Source organism: Larimichthys crocea, chromosome XXI, assembly GCF_000972845.2.
Source record: "Larimichthys crocea isolate SSNF chromosome XXI, L_crocea_2.0, whole genome shotgun sequence".
In the NCBI taxonomy this organism is placed as follows: Eukaryota; Metazoa; Chordata; class Actinopteri; family Sciaenidae; genus Larimichthys; species Larimichthys crocea.
The window spans coordinates 12,537,674-12,549,923 of record NC_040031.1 but is presented as its reverse complement, the minus strand read 5'-3'; the positions used below and the strand labels follow the sequence as shown (position 1 = coordinate 12,549,923).

The 12,250-nt window shown below is 42.9% G+C and overlaps 1 protein-coding gene across 2 annotated transcripts in view; it reads right to left on the bottom strand.

Moving 5' to 3' along the window:
* Positions 1–11,703, bottom strand: part of LOC104933862 (A disintegrin and metalloproteinase with thrombospondin motifs 20) — a 78,959-nt gene extending 67,256 nt beyond the window's left edge. For both annotated transcript variants that reach the window (XM_019272658.2, XM_010749396.3), the window contains exons 1-3: positions 11,173–11,703; positions 10,649–11,010; positions 6,742–6,910 (exon numbers count right to left, since the gene is read on the bottom strand). In XM_019272658.2, coding sequence (XP_019128203.2) covers positions 6,742–6,910; positions 10,649–11,010; positions 11,173–11,452 — 811 coding nt within the window. In that variant the 5' untranslated portion in view covers positions 11,453–11,703. The remainder of the gene's footprint in view (positions 1–6,741; positions 6,911–10,648; positions 11,011–11,172) is intronic.
* Positions 11,704–12,250: the final 547 nt, after the last annotated feature.

Here is a 12,250-nt window from a genome sequence, read left to right as displayed (position 1 = left end):
AGAGGGTGGGGGGGGGGAGAAAATGTTGAAACTCCTGCAGACAGAGGCACAATTAAGTGCAATTCTGTGGCTAGACAGAGAGAAGCAAAGGCAGCTAATTGTTGCTGCTGAAGAAGGCTTTTAAAAGTGAAGTGGCATGGCTTCTGACCTCCTTGGAAGACGGTGGGCTTTGTACACTTACAGTGCTCTAAGGGGCTCGGTTGTTATTTTCAGTTCAGAGACATGCTAAAGACAGCATGGTGGTCAAGCTGAAGAATGTGTTTGGAGTAGCAGACCTCCTCTGAGGAGACAAAACACTACTTATGGATCTGGAACTCCTAATGATGGGCAGGGGCCTGGAGTGTTTTGTTTTGTCAGTGTCAAACTGAGAGTTCCTGAGTTTCAGATATGAAGAAATCTATTCCTTACACACTGTAGATAAAATAATTTATGAAGGACTGAGGTTATTAAAGCTAAAAAACAGTGCTAAAAAGGAAGTGCATACCAATATCCTTGCTGTGCAAATCTTTTAATTTGTTGTTTTAATAATAGCAAATGTTTCAAAATCTGCATCTGAGTCTGTATCAAAATACAGATGACATTCAGATCGTTCGTTGATTTTGGAGGAGTACCAGCTATGAAAAGACAAAACGTTATCAGATTTTAAAGAATCGTGCCGATTTGAATTGTGAAAGTGCCAATGAAAGTTGGTTCCACTTTCCCAATTGATTCAAGAGCTATGGAAGTCAAAGAAGCCACGTTTACAAAAATGTGGCAACCAATAAAATGCAATCAGTATAAAATATCAAAAATATATAGAAAGTCTGGTGAAGACTGGATGAAATTTAAAGGGTAAGCCAGTTATTTAACATACACACTGGTGCTATTACATTCACTCTTGCATAAAAAAAACTACTCAGCAATCATAAATTGGTTCCTGGCTATACACTTTCCATCAAATTTCATTTAACAGCCACAGACATACAAACAGGGCCAAAAAGATCCCTCCTAAATGAGGTAGGTAATGGAATTACATTTAAGAGGACACTTAGTGTGAAAACTTGACTGCCAATGTGATTTCACACTATTTCAAGAACAGAACTCTACATTTATAGTCTACTACATCAAGTTCTGTATCTTCTAAAGGAGTTTATAGCCTAAACTGTTAAAAGTTAAGTTGAGAGGCTTTTGGAAACCACCATAAAACCAACAATTAAAACAGCATCTGACTGTGGTGTCTAACGAGAACATGAGGGATGATTCTAGTTTATTACAACTTGGATTTTATTTTTTTTTACCATCCATCATTGCCATCATTCATTTTGGTAATAAATGTAATCGTTTGTGATAACTGATCCCAGCAACTTCTGGGAACAACATTGCAGAGTGAGAGAGTTGCAACCAGATCTCAGAATTTACCTTTATAAGTATGATATCATAGAAAGGATGGACAAAAATATGAAAACCTAAGTTTTACGATGCATCCATGCATGAAGAGCATACAGTACAAACATTTCCAGAAAAGGAAATCAATCGTGACTATAATTCAGCACAAACACAGTATGGAAAAATCACCACATCACCCATATTTTCAAACCAAAATACCAAAAACCTATTTTTGACCTTGAAACAAATAGTTTTGCCTTAATATAAATAAAGCAGATCTGCAGTTTTGAGAGATGTCTGGCCTCTCAGATGATAAACAGCCAGAGCCGCAGGCGATGACACTGTTGTTTCACTGACCTCCTCTCAGCACTGCCTTGCCGCTGTCCACCTCAGTAGGAAACTGTCGCTCACCTGTCACCTCCTCTCACCTCTGACTGTCACCCATGCCACCATGCATTCAGTCACTGTCACTCAAGTTGGTCCAACCATTCCAATCAGCCCCCATCTGTTAAGAATGCCCAGACAGTAGACAGTGGCAGAAAATAGCCCCAGCTGGAATCTGTCACGGGAACTCCCGAGACAACACAACACATTGGGTTCAATAGGGCTGAGGCCTCAGGGCAGGCAGACACATGGCAGCTATTAAAGTTATAGACTGTCTGTAGCTGCCCAGCCCTGTTCAGCCCTGACCAGAGTCTTAAAATCACATGATCACACATCACAATGGGTGCAGTGGGCCATATTAACATTGATCTGTCATGTTATGAAATTTGAGGCAATGATAGGACAAAGCATCATGCCTGAAGGGATAACTTGCAGATTACACAAAAGTACCCTGCACATGCTCAAAAAGAAGAATTAAGACGAGCGTAGTCACTTGGCATTTCCACGGAAAACTGTATTTGGATTTGAAAGAACAATCGATTAATCAAAATAAGTTCTAATTCCTTTTCCATGCGGCCAACTGCAAGGCAGTGTGTGAGAAAGCTACTTTAGAAAAGCAGGTGTAAAAGAAGAATGGTGGGCAGTGGGAGCTTGGGAAAGAGCCGCGGCCTCTGCCAAGCACTGGAGCCAAAACGACAGGCACATGCAGCGCAGGCCAGGAGTGCTCAAACAAATGAAGAAAGGAGCTCCTTTCTCAATTCCTCTGCACTGCTTGCTCAGCAATTCCCAATACTCAGCAGGACACTTCGTCCACTGACAGGCCAGTGAGATGACATCCAGTCCTGATGGATGCAAGCACACTGTCACAAGCAAACCAAATCTATGCATGCACACAAAAGACCAAAAACAAACTCTTTTTGCCAACAATAGATACTTCCTGGAATGGGGGAGGTTCAGTCTGTCCAAGGGGCATGAGGGCACAAAGCAAGCTTAAGCCTTTTGGAGCCATCTGACATTCAGAAGCTCCACACCATCTAAAGCCAGACCCTAAAGGTGAAAGAGGCTGTCTGAGTGATCAGCGCCCGTCCATCGCACCCTGGCTGGCCACCTTTCCTGACCCCTGTCAAGAGCCAGAGTTAAGAGGAAAACAAAGAGCTTAACGCATATATAGTTCCAACTGAGGCCCAGCAAACAAACCAGCAAGCCCAGTAACTATGCACCTCTAGGAGGGGAAAAAACTCAAGGTCACATCAACCCGTCCAGTGAGTGACTCCAAACAAAGAGGGAAGTGAGGTCACAATCAACAAGTACTTCTATTCACATACATGAAAGCGCAAAGGGAGAGCGGGCAGCGTTTCAAGTCGGCTAGTTCAAACCCCAGGCGGGGGAGGGCATTTTTCCATGTAAATGAACCCATTGACCAAAAACCTGATGCTAGCATTTGAACTAACATGTATACACAGTGGGCACCAAGGGGGGAATCCTATACAATGATTGTGTTGAGGGTCAGGGAGCACTGATGCCATGAGTGCCAAGTATTGCTACATCAAAGCCAGTCACTTCGCCATCCCAGCTGCCCTCAGTTAACCATCAAGAAATCTTGTGAAACACTCGGGAGCCAATGCTGTAACATTGGTGTTTGGATTTACAGCTGGTAATGTTCGCTGTCAAGCTGTCTGTATTTAATTCACTGTTTCTAATTCAGACAAAATATGACACCCCACAAGTAGACTCCAGCCAACGACTGGTAGAAAGAGATACGGCACGGCTCCCTGGATTTTAGAAAGCAAAGGGAAGAGACTGCAAGAACAATCTACCCCTATCTGTAGCGACCCTCATCCTTGTGGTTATCTCTATCGAAGGATGACGCAGGGATTCACATGCGAGCTCAGAGACAGATACCCCGTAGAACGTGTCATTAAATGTCAGAGCAGTGTTGTGATTTGAGCCCAGCGAGCTTCTACCACTAAGGCTTTTAAAAACCAGAACCAGGCACAACAAGGCACTCTTGACTTTCAAACATTAATCACCCACTCAACAGCTACCTACACTAGAGGTATTCCAAACAGCAGGGAAGCCACCCAAGTTGGCTTGGAAGAGATACAGAGACTGAGAGACTGATACAGTTCCTAGCTATGTCAGTCAGTAAGACTAAATTTTATGGTCAGGTTGTTCAGATTTGATTCACTCATACATTCTGATTTGCAGTGTTAGTCTGTTGTGGTTTCTAGTGTAGTCTCACTAAAACCATGTTTTAAACTCAAGTCCATTCCCAGGATATAGAATGATGCAGCGGTCTTTTATCAACAGTGCATGAACACACACAGTGAGGAAAAGCAGCTGAAGACAGGTATATAACCATGTGACCACTGCTGAAATAACAAAGCATCATTTCCCATCAAGGTAACACTTTAAAAGCCCTTATCATTACACTTCTGTTGCTGAGACTTCACAAGGTAGTGACGGCAGACGCATGAAAAAGTCAAGTATTTGTACGTGTCAGAGATGACAAGCACAGAGTTAAAAACAAAAGATCATCATTGTTAAGTTCAGGTGGAAACATCACCTTCCTCTCCTTTCAACACATTCTTTTTTTAGGACTGCAGAGACTGTACAAATTTTGGAAACTCTTCCTGCCTCAGTATATACAGAAATTCCAGAAGTTGTTCTGGCACTGTCTGTAAAGCAGGACTAAGACATCATATCTGAAGGAAAAGCTTATCTCACCGGTGATGTCTTTCTGCTGATGCACGTTTTCACTTGATTAAATGTAGCTTGTTTCATCTTTGCCATTTCTAACAGGGGTACGGCAACGAAAAAGACAGATGAAGAATATTAATCGCCACAGTGAATAAATAGGTCTTCAAAACCAAGTCTTTACAGACGGAAAAGGCTACCTGGCTAGCAGAGAGGACGCATTGTTAGCCAGTCAACATTCCCATGTGTTTTCATATAGTTGGCATGTTTCAGACTTACAAGGTCTCTAAAGCTTCAATCCTCTTCAAAGTCCCATACCTGCCAATCCCCTCAGCACTCGAAGTCCAGCTCCCAATTCTGATTTAAGACAAGAGAGAGGGCCCTAAGATGACTGACCTGACAGAGTGCTTTTATAGCTCCTCAAAAAGTGGAGATACTGGGAAAAGAGCCGGCACCCCGCTAACACCATAGGTTCTCCAGTCAATCATTTATGTGATGAAATAAATCAGAAACCTTTGTTTCTGACCTTGCTATGAATCAAACGTTGCTTTGGGGCATTTTGTGAAGACATCAATGTACTGGAACTAGAATAAAATTAAATAACCTTGTAGACAAAAGTGTGTTTACTGTTAACACTTGAGTTACCAGTTTATTAGGTCGAGTTAAATTAAATATAGTCTAAATATAAAATATAGACTCTTTATCCCTTTAACAACTGTACAATTAAGGGGGAACACAACAAGATCTATGATCTTTGCTGTAACGTAGAGAAAGGTTCTGTGTTTCTCATCACTTTTTTCCTCTGTCAGCAAGTAGGCTGTGTTCAGGAGCCCCATATTTAGACACTAATTCAGTCTGATGAGGAACACAAGGACTAGAACATACTAGACATACTATACAGACATTGTGTAGGATGGAGTAAACAACAGGATTAGATACAGGGTCATATCTGAGAGGCAAATATCCAAACCCAAGAATACGAACAGCCACTACAAGTGTTTTCAGGCAGAACAATATGACCCAAGCCAATGTTTATATCTAACCTGCTAGTAGCAGTGTGTACTTCCCTCCATAAAAAGACAGGACAGGCCTACTAGTCTTGGCTCAGTATGGCCTTCAAAGAGCCCATTTATCAGCACATCTGGAGAGGGGCCTATCTGATAAAGCTGAGGATCCGCAGCCTGGGACACCTCACAGTCCTAATCTAGTCCCACTGGTTCTTTTAATCCTGCAACTCATTGTTTACCTGTTGCCATTTGATGAGGTGTCTCATTCACATACATGTATCTTCCTCCCCATTAATTCTTGTTGTACACTGAATATCATTTCTAAACTCATCATTATCAGTACATAGTTGATATTATGAGAATAAATGCCAGGATGTATCTTATTACATCCCGACTGGCTCAGACAAACAATAAATAAATAATGACAATCAATGGGATTCCTGGGACATCAGAGGTCCAGGGTCATTCACCAAGTTTTCACCCACCCAGTTTTTAAGGGAGAGTATGTTGAAGTGCCTCAGAGTGGGGGCTGAGAGACCCTCCAGATTTCTCAATCTCTGTTTACCACACAGAAACTGAGAGAGTGAAAGGCCATAGCACATTAAAGGAGGTACCGGCCTGGCCCATCAGGTCAGTCCAAGTTCTTTAAACCGTCGGCGCACACAATGGCCACCACCAGGCGACAATGGCCGGGTTCAGACAACAAGCAAATCAAGCAGTCTGCACATTAAAGATTTATTGCATCGCGCAACAAAGGCCGCCCACGGAGTTCCCTGCAAGGACGACTCTAAGGCCCTCCATCGTGGTGAACTCCACTCAGTCACCCCGCTTTCTCTTGAGGGCCTCTCCACCACCCAAAGGCCTCAACTATAAAAATTCAAATGAAATTGGGGGAACTTTCAAGCAGCTTCCCAAGCGGAAAACCTCTCCAGTTCTTTTCATCACAACTGCAAACTAAAAAGTAATTATTCCTTCCCTGTGAGCTTCTGCCACAGACCTTGGATTGAATGCTCCAGCAGAACATGAGTGAAAACACCAGGCAGTGCTGGAGCACGTTTTGCTTAATTAAGTTGAGGAGTTTTCAGTAACACCCCTTAATCAAGGTTGATATCTCTTGGGTATCCTGCAAGCCAAAGATCGTGACTGAGTGTAATTTGCATTTTAGGGCAGTGTTTATTCCTGTGGCTCAGAAAGTAAATGTGGGTCACCAGCAGGTAAGTGTTTGTGGGAAGAAGTTAGACAGACAGCGGTTAAAAGCAGTATGGTTAGAAAGTCTGTAGTCTGTTACCTGAGGCAGCACAGGGCTCTGTGTTGTTGTCAGTTTTCGAGACGTTCTTATTCCTCTCATGTCGATAAAGAAGATGAGGTTTGTTGTGCTCTTCGTCATATTCCTCCCCCGCAGCATTTAAAAGAGGCTCCAAGAAGTATTCGCCATATTGTGTCGTAAAAGTTCCAATCTAGAGCAGGGAAAAAAGAGACGTCATTGATGGCTTTGGTATGAAGCATGCACTTGCATGTGTACATACTGTGCTACATGTGAGAAGGTTTCATTTACAGTTAAGGGTACAGTTTCATTTAAAGAGTATGTGGTCTAATTGCAGTCATTCTGTGCTGCCCTTGGGCACAGCTGTACTGTGCTCATTATTTCCATGCCGTTTTTTTTGACAGATGCGCATGGAAAAAACACGCTGACACAGAAAAGGTCAGAGAATACCTGAAATAGTTCACTACCAGTCATTGTTTCAATTGTAACAATGAGAATTTAGATCAGTCGTAAGACATTTGAAGCCTTTCACACATTTATTGATGCACACAAGTAAGTCATCAGTCAGTAAATCGTTTCACAGTCCTCACTGTGAAAATGCATTTCCCCTCACAACCTGACACTGGGAGAAGTGACATCATCATATATGGACAGAGCTGCTGACAGAGGAATGCTAATATTGATTTGGCAGCTCAGTCCCTCACAAAGCTTCTTAGCTCACTCAGCCATGAGGCACAATGGTGTTTGTATGGTAATTTCATGCGCACACTTAAACAGGATATTGGACACTGGAATGTTATCTTTAAGGCAGCATTATTCCATAACCGTCCCCTACAGGTGAAGGATGTTCGACAATGGAAAACAAATCGGATATGGAAAACATGTACAAACTGTATGTGTAACTTTCCTCTTCACCTTTCAGGGGGGTGAAGGATTAGTTGGCTCGCACGTATGCAACGTACTTCCTCGAAAGCGCTACAGGCCTTTGAGTGCTACATGTGTTCAACGCCAGTGTAATGAGCTTGTGAAAACATGGCACAGAATAGAAACAACCATACCACTAAAAGAAAAACACCCAAGAGCCTTGATGTCTCATTGCACTCTAATTGGGACACAATATTACCGTTTAAGTTCTGACTAGTGTGGATTAAACTGCCCAGCATGTGCAAAAAAAAGCAAAAGTAAATTACAAACAAACATAGGTTCCCATGGTAACTCTTCTGTATCTTTCAGTCATATCGCACGCTCTTCAGCAGATGGAGATTGCCCAGTTGCAATGGAACTGTAGATGGTAAAATGTCCTTTTTGTGGAGCACTCTCAGCACTGAAAACATTCAGTTTGGTCTCATATCATTGTGAGATGTCAAACTTCTGTCTAATTATTCCTGCACAAAGATGTAGGTACCTTCTAATTACATATGACAATGTTGCAGCCTAACTACAACTACTGTTGTAGTGATCTAAACGTAATGAATGATTTATGCAATGCAACAACCGGTAGGTGTTTACCTCTATCTTGTAAATAACTATCTATGGTGAGTTAACTTTAATTAGATGATTATGGTTGAGCCTCTCTGAAGTTCTCATGTGGTGTTAACGGAAGGCTGAACAGACAAATGCTCTGTTTAGTCAATGGAGGGGGCAGAGTTTCAGGGTTTCCCAGCATTAGCTCAGCAGCAACTCTGGCAAAGGTTTGGACAGACACAATGGTTGCTGTTCAGTAGTGGGTGCTGAACTGGACCTTACAACTGAGGGACTCCTATTTGAAGTGAGGTCACACTTGTAACATGGAAGGAATGACTATTGGCACACATCTGTTTTATTAAATCCCACAGAGACCCTTTCAAGTGAGTGAGCTGAGTCATGCAAAAGTGACGTACAGTTGCAGTCAGTCTCTAAAGTTAAATAGGACATAAAGGTGTCAAGGAGCCTGATCTTTACACAGAGGTACATCGCTTGGTGCTGGAATGAGGATAGCCTCATTTCTCAGGACAGGCTGACTCACCACACACTTCTATTATGTGAGTGAACAGATAGAGCGAGCTCCTTCAGGAACTAACATTTCCCACGCTGTGAGCGATCCTTAAGTTCCACACAACCTTCATTGGCAGTTGTCTCCTCCTCGCAGCATTTCTCTTCTTCTTTTCTAGCCCGTCACAGCTCACTTTGAAAAGGCCAAAAGCTCCTCAACCCCCCCGCCCCCGTCAGATTCCCCCCTTGGGGACGGCTTTGAGCAACTCTGTACGAAAGGGGAACCTGCTTTTTTGCGAGAATGACCCCTTTGTTTTAGGGCTTAATTATTCCTTAATGACTTCATCCCAACAAAATGTGCCATGGCCATTAAGCTCCAATGATCAGATATGGACACATTTATGACCCAATAGCCTCCGGGGCTGTCTCCATTGTCCTGTCATTCTCAATGAGTGATGATGCGGATAAGCAACAAAGATTGCTTGAAAAAAGGATGCAAACATGTTTGGATAAGCGAGTCATATATCAAAGTTGGGAATAGGGGCAATTATGGCTTATTACCCTGATAATTTCAGCATAAATCACCACTCATCTTAAATTTCTATACGCACTTAAACAAAAAATGTATTCAGTGGTCTCCTTTCATTCTCCAAAGATACATTGAACATGAGTTAACCACAACAAAGATGATGATTTTTCTTTTATCATTATTCCAAAGGAGCACAATCACTACTTGCATTGTGAACGTACTGGCTCAAAAAGCCTCAAAGTGCAGCTGATACCTATTCTGTGACATGCTATCCTGGTACTGTACACAGTGCACCTATCTAAAATAAGGATTATGTCACCGATATGGAGTTGTGACGGGGAGTTAGGACTCCAAGGCTATGGCCCTCCCGTGTCTGTGTTGCTGTGGCCAGCCAAACACCCCCACCATGCAGTAAACCCACGCCAGAATCCGGCTGGCGCGACTGAGGTCAACCCCCTCGCCCCTAGACCAGTAACCTTATGTGACCCATGAAGTCATCCCCTTCAACACTTATCAGATTCTCTCACACAGGAGTCAGCAAACAAAAGAATTTAAGAATCAGGAGCATTATATAGTATAATGGGGGGGTGCTGTAAACTCATTATTGCCTAATAACTCCATTACAGCCGCCGCCAGATCTAACAGATATGATGAAGAGCAATCAGCTGCTTTAGACTGAATTGCTTGGGACTGCAAGTAATGGTGACTTCCTGACTCCTTCATCTTTAGTCAATGAAAACTATGTAAAAAGTCCCACCACGAGTTCCCTGAACCATCTTCAAACAGATTGCTTTGACTGGCCAATAATCTCCAACACAGATGCGTTCAAATTGACAAAATTTGATATGTTCGAACCAGTGAATATTGAGCATTTGTGATTGATAAATTACTTAAACCATTTCTGGTGATCAACTAACCAATCAACTTACTCGATTTAGCGTCTACAGGTAGCAAAGAAGTGGTCGATAAAGTAAAAGCACACACATTAACTTTGATTTAACCCCAGATAACTTCTTCTGGTACTTTACTGATCTTCATGGGGGTATGTCTGCCTGTTTGTGTGGCCACACAGCCAGAGCCAACCAGATAGCTGATGAGTTTTTTTTTGTTTTTTTTTTAGTGGGTCTTGCTCAAGAGCACTTGAGCAGAGTGGATCGCTTGTTGTCACATCAGTCTCTACCAGCCACCCCTGATGGCCAACAGTCTTGCACATGTGCAAACAGCAGCATCACCCCACAGGAACTGAGATGCAACTCACTACACCCTCTCCTCCTCTTCAGTGACATTAGTCCAGTAACACTTGCTCTTGTTACACTTAAGCTGCGGGTTATGGGGACATGCACGGATGAAATCCGTTAAAAAGCATGCAGGCATGTAAATGCATGGCTTGATTAAAGACACACACATAAAAAAAAAAGTAGTGATACTCACAAGGCCAGTGCACAGGCTGAAGACGGCAGGGTGCTCGCTATTGGCGTTGACGTGTCCGCGGAAAAAGCAGTGGCGCATATCGCTCGGGTCATGGAAGTGGGAGTCAGTGGAGTTGGACTGTTCCGCTCCCAAGTGTGTCACTGTGTAAGAGGGGGCTATGAAGCCGGAGTGTGCGCTCAGATTGAGGTGAAAGCGTTCCCCGAATGCATCAATCCTGTAGTGAACCCGTAAACCCGACAGGTCATCATTTAAACTTCTCCGTCTCCTTCTGTAGTGCAATTTGTGGGGGAATGATTCTCCGAAGTCATTCACACGGAGCGGGGTGATGATTTCATACGATGACAGCTGCTTGATGAAGTTTTCTGCAAAGTAAATGAGAAAAAAGTTCAGAGCAAAAATGTTAACAAATGCATGTTGCAGCCTGATAATGCCACAGCACTGTCAAACAGCCACAGGTTATTGTTTTAAACACCTCCAAGAGTATCACTCAAAAAAAAAAAAAAAAAATCAAAACAAATCACTACCTTGTTTCGGATGCAATCGGTATTGCAAAGTGTCCCGGACAAGTACTGACAGATGACACATTAGTCCAACCAGCCAGATTGCAAACTGCATGATTTCCTCCGAAGAAACCCGGGCTGTCGTTTCCAAGGCAGTACCCTCTGTCTCTCCCCGAGCTGGCTCCCCTCCTCTCCCTCTCCTTTTTCCGCGGCTTGTCAGCAACAGGTCGTGGGATCCGCGGAGGCTCTCTGCAGCGCAAGTCTTGCAAAGTGCACTGGCCTCATCGCATTGCAAAACATGCATCCACTACCCAACTATAAACTCGGAACTATTTATGACACATTCATCACTCCCCCCCCACCTCTCCTTGACATAAATTTCCAAAAAAAAAAAAAAATGCTGCCTAATGTAAACTGCAGTCTATACTGAAAGGAGGGATCAGTGCCAAGTACGCTTTCCCTTAGCCATCCCTAGAACACCCCGTGCACCCTAAGCGCTCACCAACTGTGAAGCAACGCCCCTATAAGCTCCAGAGCCAATGGTGAGTGCGCCTCGACCACCACACATGGGGCAGGCTTCAGTGCTGCAGTGTTAACAGAAAGGAGGAAAAAAAAAGTGTGGTAATAAAATGTACCAGACATTATGTGAAAGTCAACCAAAAGAAGAACATCATCTTGTGCTCAGGGTTCTGAGTTTGTCCACAGTGGTGATTATTGGTGCTGATTAACACGTGAATTTTAAAGGACACCATCCAAGATACTGACCTTGATTTATTTTAAAATCTCCTGTGATGATAATAATAATATAGCTATATTAGACTAGTATTACAGAGACTTGTAATGTGTCTGGAGTGGTCAGTAGTGACTAGATGTGACCAGAATTCAGCTGAAATTTAATACAGTATGCACAGTTATGTTATCATTAGTGTATAATCACCTAGAAATTAGAATGATTATGTTTTTATTACCATATATATCGTCATATCTACAGACATTGGGGGTCCGCTTCCACAGAGTGCACCATGTTGGACCGCCATGTTTTGACAGTAGCCCACAATGGACAAACTTGATCAGCTTTACATAGGTATTTACATGTTTTTCT